The following is a 21,017-nucleotide window of genomic DNA, read 5'->3' as shown; positions in this document are numbered from 1 at the left end:
TGTATATAACAGGAGAATTGTATGAATCTGAAGAATAAGATGAAGAAAGTGAAAGCGACAGCAGTGACAATGAAGAATAAAGAAACGACCGTTTACATTTACACGAACAATCTCTGTTTATGAATGAACAGTTACGATAACTGATTGGAGACATGAAGCAAATGGCATTAAATAAAAATTTACTGCATTGGGTTTATTAGGTTATTTATTGTAGCAGCTGGAAAATGTTCATTACTGCCTAAATTAACGTTCCAAATGATTCATTTCGAAACGTTTTGATTTGGATAGTCAGTTGTTCGATTAAGTCCACATTTAGTGGTGGTATCAAGATCTTGGATCAATTTTCTGGCTACTGTAGCCTATATGCTTCTTGTGTACTTTCTGTTTTTGGTGTTACAAAGCCATGTATTGTCATGTCCTGTTGCCTTTTTTCGATTGACTTAATATGATTTATACAAAAACTTTTTGTAAAGTAGGCTATAGTTCCATTTCATGCATCATGGGACAGCTTGTGAATGTATTTCATCAAAACCTATATAAAAATATTTTTAAATTTAATCCATTCGTACTGTCCTGGCATAGCACTTTCGTTACACCAAGGTTGGTTCGAGAAAGGGATGAAGTAAATTAAACTATAGGAGGAGATTCACTTTTGGGTAGGTCTTTTATCACCTTTCCAACTGAGAGTATTGTTAGATTTGATATTTTGTGGTGCCCTAGAAGACTTCGTTTTGACCACGTTTGGTCCATGTACTCTATGGTGAAATAAACCCTCTGGGGGTCACTTTGATGACATCTTACATCACCTTTCCACCCGAAAATATTGTTAGATTTGATATTTTTGTGATGTCCTGACATAAGACTTCGTTTTGACCAAGTTTGGTCCATGTACTTTATGGGGTGAAATACACCTTCCGAGGGGGTCACATTAAGGGAAGTCACTTTGAAGTCATCTTACACCACCTTTCCACCCGAAAATATTGTTAGATTTGATATTTTTGTGATGTCCTGACATAAGACTTCATTTTGACCAAGTTTGGTCCATGTACCTTATGGGGTGGAATAAACCTTCCGAGGGGGTCACATTAAGGGAAGTCACTTTGAAGGCATCTTACATCACCTTTCCACCCGAAAATATTGTTAGATTTGATATTTTTGTGATGTCCTGACATAAGACTTCGTTTTGACCAACTTTGGTCCATGTACCTTATGGGGTGAAATTAACCCCCTGGGGGGTCACTTTGGGGGGAGTCTTACATCACCTTTCCACTCGAAAATATTGTTAGATTTGATATTTTTGTGATGTCCTGACATAGAACTTCGTTTTCACCAAGTTTGGTCCATGTACCTTATGGGGTGAAATTAACCCCCTTTTTGGGCTTTTTAGGGGGCTCTAGGGTCCAGATCCACCCGGTGCGGTCAATCTTCCATACTTTTTGTGAGTGACATGGTTGACCCCAGTAACTTCAAGGGGTCAAACCTTTTGTACCTTATGGGGTGAAATCTTCTGTCGTAGGCTCCCAGACTAAAAGCACCACAACTAAATTTAATGAGATTTTTGTTTACTTTCCACTAATTAGTCGATGCGCGATGTAAATTTGCCAACAGTGCATCGAAAGTCATTTCCAGGCGCACCTAGTCGGTTTCGATTTTTTGACTTAATGTTCATCATGACTGAAAATCCCTGCTCGCATTCCCACGAGGAAGGGAAAATCAGTAGCTGTGGAACAGCATGGAAAGCTAGCGTAAAATATGAAGAGGCCATACTGAGCCAGAAGTTTATTGGAGAACATTCCTTGAAACCGTTATGAAACATTTTATTCCGATCTATTTTTAGCGTACAACTAGCATTATTCAACGCTATTTGTAGCTTAAGTTATAAAACAGTAGATGATATCTATCAACAGCAATCATTTGACACAATTAATGCTCACCGCCCCGCAGCGTTGTACTACTTTTCAAAGCAATTGTGCGCCTTGTTGACAATTGACATAACCTATATTTTGAAGATCGTAATGATACGAATAACACTAAACAAAATAGCAACCAAATAACCAGTAGCGTAGCCTGGAATTTTGAAAGGGGGGGGGGTTGGCGAAGCCGACGACGTCTTCGCCAAAGGCGACACCCAGCAGCGGGGGGTCTGAGGGGCCGCCCCCAGAATATTTAGCAAAATTTATTTGAATTGGATGCATTCTGAGAGCATTTTCAACAAAAATGTGGGTATAAATATTCCTGTAAAATGGTGCTGTCCGGTGGCATAGCAAAAGGATAAGATCATGTTTTCTTGGGCATTTTTCGGTAATAAAGCTAAGTCTCTATATTTTCTTGTTGCTAATTCCTGGCTGAGATATTTGAATGTTTGATATTGGCAAAACTCGCTCTTTTAATGCAGTTTCGTTTAAAATTAGGCAAACTTTGTTTTAGAGGCATAGAGACTGAAAGCATCATTCTCAATATCATGACGTCACATGCGTGCCAAAAGGGGGTTGTAACCTCCAACCACCCCCCCCCCCCTTGGCTACGCCACCGCAAATAACAACACTAAACAAAATAACAACCTCTTTAAACAACCTCAATCAATATTATGCAACAAGTACATATCCTTCGCAACCAGATACAGAGTATTGAAGTGTTACATTTATCCAATTTTTTTTTAAATATAATTCAGAAACCTGGACAATTACCAAACCAATTAATAAAAGAATAAATGAATAAATGGGTTTGAAATGTGGGCATTCCGAAAAATGCAGAGAATTTCCTGGACTGACAGAAAAAGCAACCAAACTATTTTAAATCAAGTCAAACAAACAAAGAATCTACTAAAAATATCAAAGAAAATCAACTTCAACTTTTAGGAGACGTGCTGCGAAAAGGAAAGTTAGAACATCTCTCTCTCACATGCAAAATTGAAGGAAAGCGTGCCCCAGGCAGACAAAGATTAACCTACTTAAACCAACAAACAGACAAAAATAACACCAACATACACATAATTCACAAAGCAAACAACAGAGAATCTTGGAAACTTTTCATGCAAGACAAGATGCAGTCAATGCTTGGAATCAAGTGTGACAATAAAAGAAGAAGAAAGATACGAAACAACAGAAATAGTTACGTAACAATAAGAATGGGCTTCGGGGGGGGGGGGGAAATTTGTAAACAAAACCAGATAAAAAAAATATAAAGTTGTGAAAAAAATGAAAGCTACCAGCGTACCACCTGAAAAACCTTCGCGTACCACTAGTGGTACGCGTACCACAGGTTAGGAACCCCTGATCTAATGGATCGGACAATCTGTAGGTTTTGAAACATAAGACCAAACACTGAGTGCTCTTCAACATCCCTTTGTAGGGTAGTCCGGAAATCACTGTCAACATTAGATGTAAACGAATAAACCCCCGGCCCCAAAGACTTATGCAAAAGAAAATTCAAAATTTATTTTTGCTTTTAACTTCACTACATAAGGTACTTATTCTGCTCTATGTAGGCTACGCTGTTTTAAGACTATCAAATGATACGTAGGCTAGTGGCGGAGCAGCATTATCACACAAGCTAAACAGCAGAGTAAGAAACACACCAAACATGGCTTTGGAAAAACTTTTTATTTTTTTGTACTCACAACAAACGTAAAATATACAGAACAATAAAAAAAATAATTTAAGCTTTGTTACATCTTTGGATTGTCTGATTAACGATCAACTATTCGAGAAAGTTCCATAGATTTTTCGTTGAATTAGAATATGGTTAAACCCTGTAGGCTAGTGTGGAGTTGAATAAATGTCAAAAACGAGACCATATCGACCATGTATAGTGTTTTGCTAATTGTAGTAGTCTATTTAGTTGCTGCTGCAATTTATGGATGTGTCATTGCATGTCAGAACAATGAGCGCAAAGCAGAATGATTGTTTGTTAGTTGAGACTTAAACGTTTGCGATTACAACAATGCAGACAGAAAACTATATAACCATGCAAAAGAATTTAATGTAAATGCAAAAACGATTATTTTCGTTTGTATAAAAGGAAAACTTAAACTACATATTCAAATGAGGCGGTAGATGCGAAGCAAAAGGCAAACACTTACATGAAAGAGAAAATTTGTTAAGCAAATCCAATCTATGATACAATCTAACAAACGAGTAAAGTACTGTTGGCCTGAGCATCTGTTAGCAAGATATGGCTTCCGCCATTGATAGAAATAGCCAAAATTTGGCAAACAGTGAATGTAATTGCAACATAAAAATAAGCACCTTTAATGTCGCCACTTTTACGTTTTCCAGATGTTTCTGACATGAACGTCGAGACAGTTGTCAAACAAGCTACAAATCCGCTACCAAAAGCAGATATTAATGCAAGACTTCCGCAGCTTGTAGGCACCCAAGTCTTTAAAACATGGGCTCCAGCTAGTAGTGCGGATCCTAAAGCATTAGCAGCTAGTGTTCCCACTGGCAGCTTGGAAACTTTGTTTAGCTTTGACAAAGCGTAACGCAAGCTGGCTCCAAACGGGGCCATAAGAATGGTTGTAAAAATAACTAGCACGGTATGATTTAGTTTCCCGATCGCAAATATAACGACTAGAATGCAAGCAAATGACGCTAAAAAGCATAGGAGAAAGATTGGGAAGGTATTTACAGGACGGTTGTGATTACCGCTTTCGCTGTCTTTCATTAAAACTTGCTCTTCCAAAATTCCTTCATCTTTGCTACATGTGTTTGCAGCTTTTTGTAGTTGGAGCGATGGCTTTCTTTTGCAAATCAACACTCGGCGATTCTTAATCAAAGTTATTATATCTTTTCCAAAACTCAAAGCAGCCAATGCTGCACACAAACCGGTTGCTATTGACGCAAGGGCGACCACTGGCGACAGCATTGATGTTTCCGTTTCACTGATAAATAATAGCGCCACCTGCTGGTTCCATTTCGAATAAGTTGTGATAGAGCCGCATAAACCTGTGAAGAAAAACCATAAGATGAAAAAGAAATAATCTTTTATTACGTTTTGGGATAAAGAAAGTAAAATATTATTGCTTCATGTCGTTTTTGATCAAGGTAAAAACATTTTCACAAAAAATAGGAATTAATAAACCATAGTTATGATGTCAGAATCATAGAATATATTATAAATATTATATCAAAATGAAATTAATAAATGTTAATTATTCTTTTTTAAGTAAAGTACTCTATTTTCTTGATAAACACTTTAAAAATTCGAAACAAAAATCCTAATAGCCTACCTATACATTCCATTGTCGAAGTTAAGCATAGCTTGTGTCCAGCTGTTGTACAGATAATTTGAGAGTTGATTTCAATTTTGTTTGCTACCCAAAATTTGTTAGTTTTTTTTTTAACGTTTAAAAATTTAACTTACCTGTTGAGATTCCAGTATAAATAGCGGCGTAGTTTCCTGTCTTTGATAAGTTAGAAGCCGCAAGGAAACCCAAACAGAAGCACCCAAACATGTTGGAAAAGAATGCTTTGAATATCACTGATCCGGGATCTTCGATTCCTGATACGTTACTTCCCATCACGTGATCAATGCCCAATCGTAAGGAACAGCCAATCAAAGCAAAAAAGCAAATATGGGCGTAACGAGAAACCTCTCCTTTGGAGCTGACATCCAATTTGATTAAGTTTCTAGAAGTTTTTGTAGGAACAACGCTTATTTGCGTTTTATCAGACATTTTTAATTTTACAAAATAAAATTTAATTAAATTTCTACAAAAGGTCCTAAGATTCTGTAAACATGAAAATTGTTGAAACATTCTTATCCTTTTATGAGCTTGATTTCACATAAAGTTTTACGGCCTATGGCATTTGGAAACCAAAATAAAAAGCGGTTTTATTGTGTCTCTCCAAATGACAAACCATGTATGTAAACAATGTAGAGCAGCAGACAATGGCCAGCCAAAAGTAGCTAGATCGCAACTCCTGGTGTCTCAACATTTCTGGGACCACCTGCACTTCTCCAAAATTGCCCATAATTTCCTTTCTGTAACGTTATCATTGCTCACTTTATAAGTTCATAATTTACCGGATTTACCAGATTAATGAGATCCACTATCAAGAGTCACTTTTACAATGAGTGCTGCAAAGACAATTCCTTCTGCAATGACACGACTCTAAGTTCTAGCTGGCTGTGGTAGCACGCAGCAGGATTCAGTGCGATGAGTGTAATAAAAACTTAAAACCGACTGTTGTGTGAAAAGATGCGGTTATATTGAATAACGTAACTCTAAAAGTTCTGAAATTTATAGACAGTGTGCAAGCACATTCGATTCACCAACTGAGCAAGATTGTACTTTTTCTTTGACAAATTTGTGCTGTTTTCACAATACAATCTTTCGTATCTTCTTATTGCTGAATTCGTTAACTAAAATATCCGTAACCTGCTATTTGTCACCTCACATTCACATGTCATACTGTTCCATTGTGGGGTCATAAGTGGGCTACTGCTTACATAATTTGTTTTTTTCTGAAATTGAATTACGTACTTACAATCTTTACGATTTCTTCGTTTTTATGATCCAACAAGTAGCCGGACAAGGGCGGTCATACCCTTTGATTTTAAAATTTTTTCTAAACATTTATGTTTTGTCACTTACGTTTTCGATACAAACAATTCGATTTTATTTGAATACAGTTTATTTGATACAAACAATTCGATTTTATTTGAATAAAATACTGAAAAAGTCACCTTTGGGGCAGTGACAGCTCTAGATATAAATTGTACACAGGTTTCCGGACCTGACTGGTTTTGTTTTCTAATTATATTAATGTTAATCATTTTTACTTTAAATTTCAGCTTTCTACTGTAAGTTGAAAAAGATTACGATTGCAGCATTTGTAAAATTCTATGTTAAATGATTTAATGACGCTCGTATTCTGATGACTCAACGGTCACGCCTGTGTGGCATCGCATGCTTTGACAGCTGCTTATACCAGGGGTCCCGAACCAACGGATCGCGGCCCAGTGCCGGGTCGCGAAAAGGTTTTTACCGAGTCGCGAGAACACTCGATCAAAATGACGGTCAAGATTGCGAGTTGGTTGAAAATATGTCTTCAGTCATAAAATAAATTTCTTGCAGAGAAAGCAATTGCAATCATGCACTTAATATTAACGAATCTTACCCATGACCTGCTGTATGTTTATCAAAGCAGTGACGGATCCAGGGAGAAGGCATTAAGTCACATGCTCCATAGAACAATAAAAAACAAGTAAATTTAATACATTTTTGCAAAATTTTCTCACTTTAATAGCTCCATCACTTGTTTAACCTCGCTACTGGTGGCACTGACAATGTATATTTTCGGCAATTGATTGAAGGATTAGTAGCCAACCTGCGAAGTTATTAAGGACCCTTCAAAAATTGCAATACGGATAACTTGAAGTAAGATGTTTAAACTGCTATAAAAATTAGCTCTACAAGTAGATGTCAAATATTGTTTTTTGAGGCTATTTTTATTTTAAAAACGGTCCGTGATATAAAAAAAAGGTTAGGGACCGTTGGCTTATTAGTCGATTAAATCTCTTTTTTTTCGTTCCAAAAAGCTGAAATTATTACAAAACCTGTTAAACGTTATGACGTATACCAGAAAAGTGTTTGAAATTTTTCAAAAAACTAAAAGATTAATATTAAAAAAGTAAGTGATTCGTGCGCTCCATAAGATTCCCATTTAAATCATTCAATATTCTGCACGCAAAGCTGTTGGTAGAGAAAGTTGGACAAGGTACAAACCAAAAGAACTCTTTAAGAAATACCTGAACAATTTGAAGTCAGAACAATCTTCAACGAGAAAAATGCATTTTTTCTTCGAAATAAAGTAGCTTGATGCAAATGCGGTATAGAAACAATATGCCGCAATTTCTGTAATGTTTTAGAGATCTAAAATTATTGCTGGCTTGAATCCAAATGTACCCTTTGCTAACGCTACTATTTGCAGGTCTTCTAGTTATTCATTGTGAGTAGAAAAGCAAAAGAGTTTGGAAATTATCTGAAAGCATTTTGTCTTCTTGCCATTGTCCACAGGCAGCAGCATGAAGTAGACAGTTGCTTCTACCTCATGAGCTTCGTTACTCTTCTATTTAAACAATGATCAGCACAACTGCTAGCAACCGAGTGTTTCGTTTTTTATTTTTCCGAAGTAAAACAATCAAAGTCCATTGCCACAGCAACAATGCAAAAGAAAGATTTTTATTTGGCTACACCTAAACCAATGAGCAGATTTATGGGCCTGCAGGTTTAATGTATAGGCTGCAACGGGGAAGAAGCAAAAGAACACTTGTTCTTTTTTAGTTTGTCGCATCCTTTATAAAGACGGCGGTATGAAAAAAAATTATGCAAAAGAAAAAGTCGCTTTGCAGCTATTTAGCAAGTTGGTCATAAAAACTAACTTTACGTGCGATCAATGTTTATTGGAGTAGTAAAAACTATGGTTCACTGACATCTAGGTTCCCACTAACATGCTTTGATGAGATTTACCTAAAATGAAAAAATGCTATCAACGTATTTAAAACATTGCCAGTCGTTGCATTGTGACGAAAATAAACTTGGAAAGCTGATAGGCGCTCCACCTCAGCAAAACTTCTTTTTATTGCATTCATTCAACGTATACGGACATTAATTCTTTTCAATAAACTGATTTGATCTATTGGTTTGTTTCAGCAATAAACGTTTGTTGTTTATGAGGTGAATAATGAAATAGTTTATCAAGTTGGCAATTCCAGCAGTTGTCAGCACAATGTAAAGCTATAAAACGTCCAGATGCTACGTCGGCATTACGGCAGAGCAATTTTATGCTTGCGTGGCATTTTAGCTTGCAAAAAGTCACCCTTTAACATCATTGTGTTGGCTGGAATGGCTGTTTTTTGCCATAAAACGTCTCACGATTTGTGAAAGGTCAGCTGTGATGAAATGATTTAAAATCTAATAAAGAAAATTCGCCCTTGTTCAACCTCTACCTAAATTCAACCTCTGCAGACGTTGATTGGATTTTTTAACTGGGATGCGTTGGCTAAAATATCTTGTGAGTTGTGACAATATGAAAAGTTGATATACATGTTATCAACAGACAATGAAAATGTACAGCGGCAGGCAGTGCTGTTTCAGCCTGTAAGTTTCAGCCTACTCACCAGTTTGCTTGTTTTCACTACGGTCTTGATCGGCAGTCGCTTTTACGGCAATTTGCTTTCTGAAAGTCCGATTTACCGCTCATGCTACTGCTGAAGAGTCAATTCTCAATTCGACCTATATCTTATGCGTCATTAAAAGATTGAAATTGCTTTAAACGTAACTTTACTACTCCTATTTCTGTAAAAAGTATAACATTTTTTAACTCAGAAAAATTGATTCTCCCAGTGCTGCGGAAGCAAGCGTGGGAAAGAAAGTTGTTTCGCATCTCCAGGCGCATCTCCTAATCTGAAATCTTGCCTAGCAGATGCACGCTTTACATTCGTAAGGATTTCTCGCTTAAACATCAAGATAACTATTTAGATATCAAAACCTCCTACTTTTTCCAATAGGAAAGCTACATGCTAACCTACGGTCCACACACATCCCTCCGATGATATGCTAAAGTTTTGTGCAACAAAATCAAACATCGTCCTCTTTGATCATAAAAGGTTGCTGATCAAGTTTTACCAAGTCTAAGATTCCGTGCGAAAAAAGCAAGAGGAGCGGAAGTTAAGGATAAAACTATTTTTGTTGCCTCTTTTTGCTACAGCTGGATAACAAGGCGGTTTTGTAATAAAGTAAACCCAATGAATTGCATTCAAGCATTAAATGTGCAATAACATGCGAAATAAATCAAAACGCAGCTACTAATTACACAAGCAAAAAATGCATAATGATAAAAAATTGACCATCGCAGATTTACGTTAATAACAGACGAGGTGAGCATCAAAGGTAAATAGAAATTAGCATAAGGTAAGTGTTTTTAGTCTTCGCTGTGAGGCCTAACTTTTGCAAACTTACAGTGCACTATTAATCTAGGATTCTGCACTATGCAACCTCTCCCGAATAATCGTGGACCATCAACAATTTCAAAAGAGTCGAAGAAACAAACCTTTAATTTGCAGCAACTTTTATGAATTTTACAAAATGTCTGACATTCAAACCCGCCTTACCCAGAGGCGTAGCAACCGCCCTCCGTACCCTACGACCAGAGGGCCCCCCGCAAGGAATGAGGGCCCCTCTGCCTAAGTTTTTGGAAGACTATCGAAACACAGGATGTAACTGCGTGGTTACAAATGCACGCGAAATAGCAGAGCTTGTTGGTATTGAGCAAGTGTTTCCAAAAAACACGGTGCGACGTAGAAAAAAAAAAAAACGTTTGATTGCGAATGTGTTGATGATTCGAGTCGTCTTTCTGCTGAAGAAAAATTCAAATCGCAATTTTGTCTTGTTCTCACTGGTCAGGCCATATCGTCTGTTTCTTCACGCTTTGACCAACCAGCTCAGTGGCCGAGTGGTTTCGCCTTCGGCTCTGGTGCTGGTAGATCTGAGATCGATTCCAGGTCGGGTCAAACCGAAGACTTTAAAAACGGTACCGATTGTGTTCTATCCTGCATAGCGCAGTGAGAATGAGTCGGGTGATAATGTGATAACATCGTAAACCTGAAATAAATTAAAAATGAGCCCTGTCGCTAAAAGACCTTAGCTGTTGTAGAGCGACAATAAACAAAAACCATAACATTATTATTATTCACGCTTTGACCAACTCGTCGAGTGGTACAAGTTGTTGGATTTCCATAGCCTACAACGCTAGCAGCCTGAATAAGTGTCTCAGAGAAAATGAACTGGAGAATCACTGCAAAAATCTTAAAAGAAAAATGGGAGACATTCAGTGATGCCGAAGTTAGTTGGGCAACAACTGTATTGGGGGGGATAGATCAACATTTTATCAAATTTTAGACGATTTTGAACATTGGAGGAGATGCATATTTTTATACACAATTTTAGTGGTATGCTACCGGTATTGAGTTTATTAAACAATCACCGGACCTCAGTAAATTAGCTGCTAACAGTACAATATACAGATAAGAAATCATGGAGATAAAAGTGCTACCAGTGCTCTTGTGTATGACTGCTGCAAGATTAAGAAACAAGCAAAGAAAAATGGATACCTCCAGCGGGATTCGAACCTATGACCTTCTAATGAATACTTAGTTTTTCCAAAAACACAGAAGTTATACTTTTCTTCTTGTCTCTCCTTTACTAGAATCACTACACTTAGGGTTGAATGTAGAAACTAAACTTAAGCTGTCCTTAGCCATAAGAACTACTTAAGTACTAATCATGTCTTAAAACTGTATGCAGAAACTAAACTTTTGACTAAGCAATACTTAAGTTCTTATCAAAATGTTTAAAAGTTAAGACTGCTACTGACCAGTCTTAAGTTGTGATTATTTCTGGCAGTGCCTAAAGTTATGGTAGCCTACACGTTAGGCTGATACGAGGGGATGGGGGGATTGCTTTTATACTGGTAGAGTTGCTCCGTTCGCTTTTGGTTGATTTTCTTTGGAATTTTTATGGTTTTGAGAAAACTACAGGAAATTTCCAAACTACCGACGGCGACCTCATGGGATTGCACCAAAGCACAGTTTGCAGAGCAGTTCACAAGATTTCAAAGTGTATTGCTAAAAGAAAATCTAATTTTATGAAGTTTCCTACCAACTTGGCGGAAGTCAAGCAAGCTTTTTTTGCTATTGCTGGGTTTCCTTTAGTTGTGGGTGCAATCGATTGCACGCACATACCCATAAAGTCACCAGGTGGAGACACCGCCGAAGTTTTCAGAAACCGCAAAGGTTACTTTTCTATAAATGTGCAGGCAATCTGCACAGCAGATCGCATTTTTACGAATGTTGTTGCGCGATGGCCTGGGTCAACTCATGACTCCAGAATTTTTGAAAACAGCGTCATACGGGACAGACTCGAAACCAATGAAATAAACGGTCTCTTGTTAGGAGACAGTGGGTATGCATGTAAGCATTACATAATGACGCCAGTGCTGAACCCAGCTAACGATAGGGAACGAAGATACGACAGGAGTCACATTAACACACGTGTTCGAATCGAACAGTCATTTGGTGTCCTGAAGCAACGCTTCAGGTGTCTTTGCGTTCCACTGCAGACACATTTCAGTAACTCCTTGGTATGGTAACAATAATAGCAGTATTCTGTCTGCACAATTATGCAGTTAAACCTGGACAACCACTTCCAGAAGATGTTGTTGAAAAAGATGACCACAATCAAGGACCCGAAGTAGATGATGCTGCTCCTTTATCTTCCTCAGCAACAAGCTTACAAGGACGTGCGGTTCGCTTGCAGTTAATAAACCAATACTTCCAATAAACCAATACTTTTAGTTAATAGACCCTTTGGCAAGAGTTTATGCGACTATGCATGCTTGAAAAAACTCAGATTCATAGTAATAAAAAACTGGTATCAGGGAATTGAAGTGATTTATTATCATCGTTACCTTTAGAGGTTACAATGATGGTTCAGCAAAGTTGACCACATTTAATAATGAAGCATGTAAATTCACTGCAGGGGTAACTACAATTTGCAAAAATGCACAAGTATTGTAGACTTCAGTTATGTAAATACAAGAGGAAAATACTTCACCGCAGTAAATTTTAGCGCGCTAATCAAATTGGGGGGGCTCGAAAGCGCGCAAATCAAAGTGGGGGGGCCCTGAGCAACTGCCCAATTTGCCCATTCTTATATCCACCACTGCAAACGGCTGTCGCTCCCAGTGACCAGTATGTAATTTGCAGTACTATGTCAAAACTGGATCGCTTTATACATTATTTTTAATTCTTGTTATTAGAAAGGGTTATTACAGCATACAAATGACCAGAATTAGAAGTTTCGTATGCGCAGGTGCTGCTTTGCAAGTCTAGTGTCGGTGATGTATCAGCGACGACGTAAGAAATTCTTACGCAATGCGACACGTACGTAGACTTAAGTCATTGACTGAAAACTTAAACAGAACTTAACTAAGAAGAGATTAAGAATACTTTCTGCAACAGGAAATCGACCAGGACTTAAACAATGCTTAGCTAAGTTCTTCTTAGCGTTAAGCAGTTCTTTAGTTAAGTTTAGTTTCTACATTCAACCCTAAGGGTTGAATGTAGAAACTAAACTTAAGCTGTCCTTAACCATAAGAACTACTTAAGTACTAATCATGTCTTAAAACTGTATGCAGAAACTAAGCTTTTGACTAAGCAATACTTAAGTTCTTATCAAAATGTTCAAAAGTTAAGACTGCTACTGACCAGTCTTAAATTGTGATTATTTCTGGCAATGCCTAAAGTTATGGTACACGTTAGGCCGATACGAGGTGATGGGGGGATTGCTTTTATACTGGTAGAGTTGCTCCGTTCGCTTTTGGTTGATTTTCTTTGGGATTTTTATATGGTTTTGAGAAAACGAGGGAATCCTTTCAGGAGTCACATTAACACACGTGTTCGAATCGAACAGTCATTTGGTGTCCTGAAGCAACGCTTCAGGTGTCTTTGCGTTCCACTGCAGACACATTTCAGTAACTCCTTGGTATGGTAACAATAATAGCAGTATTCTGTCTGCACAATTATGCAGTTAAACCTGGACAACCACTTCCAGAAGATGTTGTTGAGCAAGATGACCACAATCAAGGACCAGAAGTAGATGATGCTGCTCCTTTATCTTCTTCAGCAACAAGCTTACAAGGACGTGCGGTTCGCTTGCAGTTAATAAACCAATACTTCCAATAAACCAATACTTTTAGTTAATAGACCCTTTGGCAAGAGTTTATGCGACTATGCAATATGCATGCTTGAAAAAACTCAGATTCATGGTAATAAAAAACTGGTATCAGGGAATTGAAGTGGTTTATTATCATCGTTACCTTTAGAGGTTACAATGATGGTTCAGCAAAGTTGACCACATTTAATAATGAGGCATGTGAATTCACTGCAGGGGGTAACTACAATTTGCAAAAATGCACAAGTATTGTAGACTTTAGTTATGTAAATACAAGAGGAAAATACTTCACCGCAGTAAATTTTAGCGCGATAATCAAATTGGGGGGGGGGGGGCTGAGCAACTGCCCAATTTGCTCATTCTTATATCCACCACTGCAAACGGCTGTCGCTCCCAGTGACCAGTATGTAATTTGCAGTACCGGTACTATGTCAAAACTGGATCGCTTTATACATTATTTTTAATTCTTGTTATTAGAAAGGGTTATTACAGCATACAAATGACCAGAATTAGAAGTTTCGTATGCGCAGGTGCTGCTTTGCAAGTCTAGTGTCGGTGATGTATCAGCGACGACGTAAGAAATTCTTACGCAATGCGTCACGTACGTAGACTTAAGTCATTGACTGAAAACTTAAACAGAACTTAACTAAGAAGAGATTAAGGGTTGAATGTAGAAACTAAACTTAACTAAAGAACTGCTTAACGCTAAGAAGAACCTAGCTAAGCATTGTTTAAGTCCTGGTCGATTTCCTGTTGCAGAAAGTATTCTTTTCGTTGCAGTGGTGGATATAAGAATGGGCAAATTGGGCAGTTGCTCAGGCCCCCCCTCTCACTTTGATTTACGCGCTTTCGAGGCCCCCACCAATTTGACTATCGCGCTAAAATTTACTGCGGTGAAGTATTTTCCTCTTGTATTTACATAATTGAAGTCTACAATACTTGTGCATTTTTGCAAATTGTAGTTACCCCTGCAGTGAATTTACATGCCTCATTATTAAATGTGGTCAACTTTGCTGAACCATCATTGTAACCTCTAACTAAAGGTAACGATGATAATAAACCACTTCAATTCCCTGATACCAGTTTTTTATTACCATGAATCTGAGTTTTTTCAAGCATGCATAGTCGCGTAAACTCTTGCCAAAGGGTCTATTAACTAAAAGTATTGGTTTATTGGAAGTATTGGTTTATTAACTGCAAGCGAACCGCATGTCCTTGTAAGCTTGTTGCTGAGGAAGATAAAGGAGCAGCATCATCTACTTCTGGTCCTTGATTGTGGTCATCTTGTTCAACAACATCTTCTGGAAGTGGTTGTCCAGGTTTAACTGCATAATTGTGCAGACAGAATACTGCTATTATTATTACCGTACCAAGGAGTTACTGAAATGTGTCTGCAGTGGAACGCAAAGACACCTGAAGCGTTGCTTCAGGACACCAAATGACTGTTCGATTCGAACACGTGTGTTAATGTGACTCCTGTTGTATCTAAGTTCCCTATTGTTAGCTGGGTTCAGCACTGGCGTCATTATGTAATGCTTACATGCATACCCACTGTCTCCTAACAAAATTACAAATGGTGTTATAAACTGATTACCTATTCAATTAATGCGTTTTATGTATCCAAAAGCTAACAGAAGTCACACAGAAATAAACAATCACCTGATTCTCATTCACAGAACCATTTTCCAATTATCTTGCTACGGTACCTTTGTAAAACCTTGTAAACTGTGCAAGTATATAACGTTTTTGTTGAAAACTTTACAAGCACTCACCAAACAGTAGCCTACTCAGTAGCACCATGAATAGTTATTTCACACCAGCTAATCAGTGTCAATTTGATATAAAAGGAAAGGGTTTCCTCGTTTTCTCAAAACCATAAAAATTTCAAAGAAAATCAACCAAAAGCGAACGGAGCAACTCTACCAGTATAAAAGCAATCCCCCCATCCCCTCGTATCAGCCTAACGTGTAGGCTACCATAACTTTAGGCATTGCCAGAAATAATCACAACTTAAGACTGGTCAGTAGCAGTCTTCATTTTTGAACATTTTGATAAGAACTTAAGTATTGCTTAGTCAAAAGTTCAGTTTCTGCATACAGTTTTAAGACATGATTAGTACTTAAGTAGTTCTTATGGCTAAGAACAGCTTAAGTTTAGTTTCTACATTCAACCCTAAGTGCACTATAGGACAAAGTCACTAGTCAGGAGACTGAAGACAATCGAAGCTACAGAAGAACATCTTCAAATTTATGACAAAAATACTAACTTTCAAACACATCACAAGAACTTGTTACAACCAAACATATTCCGTCTTACGGTAGTGCGCATTGAAAACTCATTAGCAATGTCATTTATGCTGATGTCATTAAGATTATTTTGGTGAATGTTGCAAACAATGCTAGCATTCAACCTTTCCTGTCCCAAAGTATTTCTCAGCCAGGTTTTCAATCTACGAAGATTGGAAAACAACCTCTCACAAGCAGCAGAGCTTACAGGGTAAATTAAGAGGATCTTAATCAGCTCGTGCGCGGACATTTTGCCGAAACCCATTGTGCCGAAAGACATTTTTCCAAAAGGACATTTTGCCGAAGGACATTTTGCCGAATGGAAAAATTGCCGAAAGGACTAATTGCCGAAAGGACAAATTACCGAAACAATTTGATTTCATGACTTTGTTGTATATTTTGAAACTACCTGGATTGGTATCTTGCAGCGTGGTCGTCGACGTCGTCCTGCCTTCGTTCCATCGCTTTGGAATATACACGATCGAGTTGTTGATGATCTTCCTCGTACTAACAATTTCATCGATGGATGGCACCATGCTTTCGATCAACGAGTCTCTATCACACACCCCACGACACGTCGACTGACAGTAAAGTTGATAAAGGAACAATCGCACAACGAACTAATCCTGGAGCAGTTATCAGCTGGCGTTCAATTGGCGCCACCCAAATAAAAAATATAAGGTTTTGAACGATAGACTAAAACACATTGTGGAGAATATCGATACATATAACCCTTCTGTCAGATACTTACGCGCTGTCGCACATAATGTGTGAGTGAAATCTGTTTGTGAATGATATTTACGTGTTATTAGGTTATGATAATACATTATAATGCATTTGTATAATTTCGGCAATTTGTCCAATCGGCATTTAGTCCTTTCGGCAATTAGTCCTTTCGGAAAAATGTCTTTCGGCAAAATGTCCGGGTACCTAATCAGCTGGAGTATTTGAGAATAGACAGGTTTTTCCAACTCGGACAATGCCAGGTAAGCACTTTTAGCATTGAACAGCAGACACTATAGTTACGAGCTGCGATTAAACGCAGGATATTAATCCATTGTAGCCTATACCAGAGACACAAGGCCTGCACAGGAGATTAATACAATGAGTCCCCTCATATGCATTACTGCAGTGCGTGGCCTGGTCCAACCCGTCCTTAATACCTTCAATGAAGGTCCTTCATTGTTTAGCGTCAAATCCAAGACAATTTAGAACTGTGATCAATCATCAATAAACGAAAAACAACAGCAATTCGAGATGCTTACAAACAACTAAATCGAAGTACAACTTCAGATTTTTTTTCTTCTAAATTATTGGGGAGATGATGCCAAAATATTGGGGGGTTACTTCGGCAGCACGGCAGCACTGAGGACATTGATGCCAACGAACTAACAATGGAATTGAATCGTTTTATTTATGTCATCGAGAAAGGGAGAGGATTTGTCACGGCAAGTAATTTTTTAACGTACAGATAAGCTACAAGAACAGCCTTCAGAAGATATATCCGAATCTTTGCATTTGCATCAAGTTCAAGTTCTTTTATTTCGCATCATCAGCACATGTGAAAAAAACAAACAACACAAGATTACAATGTGAACTAAGTTGTTTGCTGATGATGATGGGAGTGGCAGAAGGACCGATCTGGTCATCAAGTCTGCCACACCCGTGTGATGTCATAGCCTATTTGACATAGAACGGTGCCAAAGAACGCAAATATATATTACAACATAAAAAAAAACAATACACATATAAAATTTAACAGTACAATATAAAAACAGGAATACAAGAAAAGATGCAGTGATACAAAATGGCATATAGCCTACATAATTATAATACACAACACAGCATTCTGGTAAGAAAAAGCGAAAATACAGAATTTGCGAGAAACGGTGAGCATAAGTAAAATCAGTTTGATGGTACTATACCAGTTACTTATACCCAGACATTAAGTGCAGTTTTAATTTTTTAGAAAACATACTTATGGTTTGGACTTTTCTTAGCTGTTCCGGTAATTTGTTCAATGTGTTTGTTCCAATAAATTTAATTGAGCGTTGGCCAAGCTTTGTACGCATTCTTGGTTTAAAAAGTAAATCTTTCTTAGCACCTCTGGTATTATACTGTAGTTATGAGTTTCATCACTAGCACAAAAGTACTGGCATGGCATGAAAAATGTCATTGAAAGGCCGCATGAAAAACATGGCAGCGCCATGCTTGTCAGAAAAGGACTGGTTGTGCAATCAACATCAAAGCTCAATCTGAAGGACATCGAAGCGCTGTCTGTTGAGCTCACTCATGTCAACATCACCTCCATTTACAACCCGCCACCTACCCAATTTGAACTTCCTCCTTTCTTAACTACAGAGAAACCACAAGTTGTGATTGGTGGTTTTAATAGCCATAGCACCCAGTGGGGATACAGTGAAACAAACCTTGATGGTGAAGCTGTTGAATTATGGGCTGAAAATTACCAACTCAGCCTAATACATGACGCTAAACAGCCCCACTCATTCAATAGCAGAAGATGGAAATCTGGTTACAACCCCGATATTGCATTTTCAACTCATAGAATCGCAGGAATGTGTAAGAAAACAGTCTTAAATGCTATCCCAAGAACACGAACACCGTCCAATCAGCATAAGCATCTCTGCCGCAATCTCACCATCAAGCAGTGGCGTACGCAGGGGAGGGGGGGGGCCATTGGGCCATGCCCCCCCCCCCCCCTTAAAATGTTTTAGTAGTTAACGACGTAGATTAAGGCATTTAATATGTTTTGCATTGCTCTGTCAAAGCAATTACTGTAACAATGTTGTTTTATAGGCTAAGCCAATACGAAATACATGGCCCAATCCACCTACCCCACCCCAGGTATGCCAATGTAGCATAGTGTTCTGTAAGCCTATTATAGTGATTAGTGAGAGAGAAATGGATAAAGTCTAAACTAAAACCATACTGGATATCATGAAGACGTCTGAGATATCAATGGCCAGTGGCATAGCCAAAAGGGGGAGGTTGGGCCTTGGGGGTTACAACCCCACTTTGGCACGCGTGTGACGTCACGATATTGAGAATGATGCTTTCAGTTTCTTTATGCTTGAGAATGATGGTTTCAGTCTAAAAAAAACTTGCCTAATTTTAAACAAAACTGCATTAAAAGAGCGTGTTTTGCCAATACCAAACATCTCAGCCAGAAATTAACAACAAGAAAACATGGAGACTTAGCTTTATTTTCGAAAAATGCGGAAGAAAACATGATCTTATCCTTTTGCTATGCCACCTGACAGCACCATTTTACAGGAATATTCATACCCACATTTTTGTTGAAAATGCTCTCAGAATGCACCAAATTCAAAGTAATTTTTCAAAATTTTCTGGGGGAGGCCCCCCAGACCCCCCGCCGCTGGTTGTCGTCTTAAGCGAAAACGCCGTCGGGCTTCGCCCGCCGGTCGTCAACCTTCCCTTTCAAAATTCTTGGCTATGCTACTTTCAATCGCTCCCCCCCCTTTGAGAAAATCCTGCGTACGCCACTGCCATCAAGTGTTCCTTTTCAACGACGTTTCAACTTTCAAAAGGCAAACTGGGCATGCTTCACAGAAGAACTTGAAACAAAATAAAATCAGTTGACCCAGCGCCAGGAAATTATGAATCCTTTGCCAATCTTGTGCGCCAGATAGCCAAGAGAAACATCCCACGCGGATGCAGCTCAAAATATATTCCCGGTCTAAACTGTGAAAGTGCCAAGCTGTTGCAAAAGTACCAACAACTGTTTGAAGAAGACCCTTTTGCGGAAGCTACCATCCTTACCGGCGAACTCCTGATGATCTCCATCTCTGAAGAACGGCAACGAAAATGGCAAAACACCATCGAAACAACGGATATGTCGAGAAATAGCAAGAAGGCATGGATTCTAATACGAAAATTAAGTAACAATCCATCAAAATCAAAACAGCAACACCATCCAATCACGGCTAATAAAGTTGCTCACCAGCTGCTAGAAAATGGTAAACCAACAAAGAAAATCCCCAGACCAAAAATCAAGAATGTGGAATATACTGAAAATACTGGTTTAACATTACCCTTCTCACCAAACGAACTTAAGGCAGGTATTGATACTCTCAAAAACGGCAAAGGTATTGGACTAGACGGCATTTTCACTGAAGAATTAAAACATTTTGGTCCTTTGGCTAGAAAGTGGCTTCTAAAACTGTTCAATTGTTGCATGGCAAAGAAACACATCCCAAAGATCTGGTCGAAAGCACGGATCATTGCTCTTCTGAAACCTGGAAAAGATCTATCTCTAGCAAAAATTTCAGACCAATTTCTTTACTGTGTCACCTTTACAAATTGTTCGAGAGGTTAATTCTTGGCCGACTATCACCTTTTGTTGAACCACACCTAATTCCCCAACAAGCTGGCTTTTGACCTGGAAAGTCAACAACAGGTCAATTGCTGTGTCTAACGCAACATATTGAAGACGGATTCCAGAAAGGTATGACTACTGGTGCTGCATTTGTTGACCTATCTTCGGCTTATGACACAGTTAACCATCGTCTCCTGCTGAAAAAGATCTTGCAGATGTCCAAAGATGCTGCATTAACAAAGCTTATAGCAACGTTACTCCACAACAGACGATTCCAAGTTGTCCTGAATTCAAAAACAAGCCGCTGGCATCATCAACGGAATGGACTTCCTCAAGGAAGTGTTCTAGCACCGTTACTGTATAACATATACACCAATGATCAGCCGATAGATCAACACACTAAAGTGACTAAGCGGTTTATATACGCCGATGATTTTGCATAACATCACAAGAAAAGACCTTTGTTGCTATAGAACAAAACCTCACAAAGTCGCTCGAGGAGTTAACACAATATCACACCAACAATCACCTCAAAGCTAACCCTTCAAAGACACAAGTATGTTCTTTCTACCTAAAAAACAAAGAAGCTACAAGGACCCTCAAAATCTCCTGGTCGGGAGCAGAGCTAGAACATTAC

At 38.4% G+C, this 21,017-nt stretch overlaps 2 protein-coding genes across 2 annotated transcripts; one reads left to right on the top strand and one right to left on the bottom strand.

Annotated features, from left to right (window-relative positions):
• Window positions 1-3,583: 3,583 nt before the first annotated feature.
• On the bottom strand, window positions 3,584-5,677 carry LOC145773708 (uncharacterized). Its single transcript, XM_082584843.1, has 2 exons — window positions 5,365-5,677; window positions 3,584-4,946 (listed from the first exon to the last, which is right to left on the bottom strand). Exons 1-2 carry the CDS (start codon window positions 5,675-5,677, stop codon window positions 4,126-4,128), a joined length of 1,134 nt encoding a protein of 377 aa, XP_082440969.1. The 3' UTR covers window positions 3,584-4,125.
• A 12,508-nt stretch (window positions 5,678-18,185) lies between these two features.
• Window positions 18,186-20,380, top strand: LOC145773707 (uncharacterized). Its single transcript, XM_082584842.1, has 2 exons — window positions 18,186-18,696; window positions 19,641-20,380. The coding sequence occupies exons 1-2, from the start codon at window positions 18,186-18,188 to the stop codon at window positions 20,378-20,380; spliced, it is 1,251 nt and encodes a 416-aa protein (XP_082440968.1).
• The last annotated feature ends 637 nt before the right edge of the window (window positions 20,381-21,017 follow it).

This window comes from Aplidium turbinatum, chromosome 7 (assembly GCF_918807975.1).
Source record: "Aplidium turbinatum chromosome 7, kaAplTurb1.1, whole genome shotgun sequence".
NCBI classification, from domain to species: domain Eukaryota; kingdom Metazoa; phylum Chordata; class Ascidiacea; order Aplousobranchia; family Polyclinidae; genus Aplidium; species Aplidium turbinatum.
Note: the sequence above shows the minus strand (reverse complement) of the source record. Positions and strands in the feature narration are given on the sequence as shown.

Coding starts and splice junctions, on each gene's coding strand:
- LOC145773707 (XM_082584842.1), top strand. CDS start 18,186: ATGAAAAATGTCATTGAAAGGCCGCATGAAAAACATGGCAGCGCCATG. Junction 18,697..19,640: donor TCTCACCATCAAGCAGTGGC/GTACGCAGGGGA, acceptor AAATAAAATCAG/TTGACCCAGCGCCAGGAAAT.
- LOC145773708 (XM_082584843.1), bottom strand. CDS start 5,677: ATGTCTGATAAAACGCAAATAAGCGTTGTTCCTACAAAAACTTCTAGA. Junction 4,947..5,364: donor TTATACTGGAATCTCAACAG/GTAAGTTAAATT, acceptor TTTTCTTCACAG/GTTTATGCGGCTCTATCACA.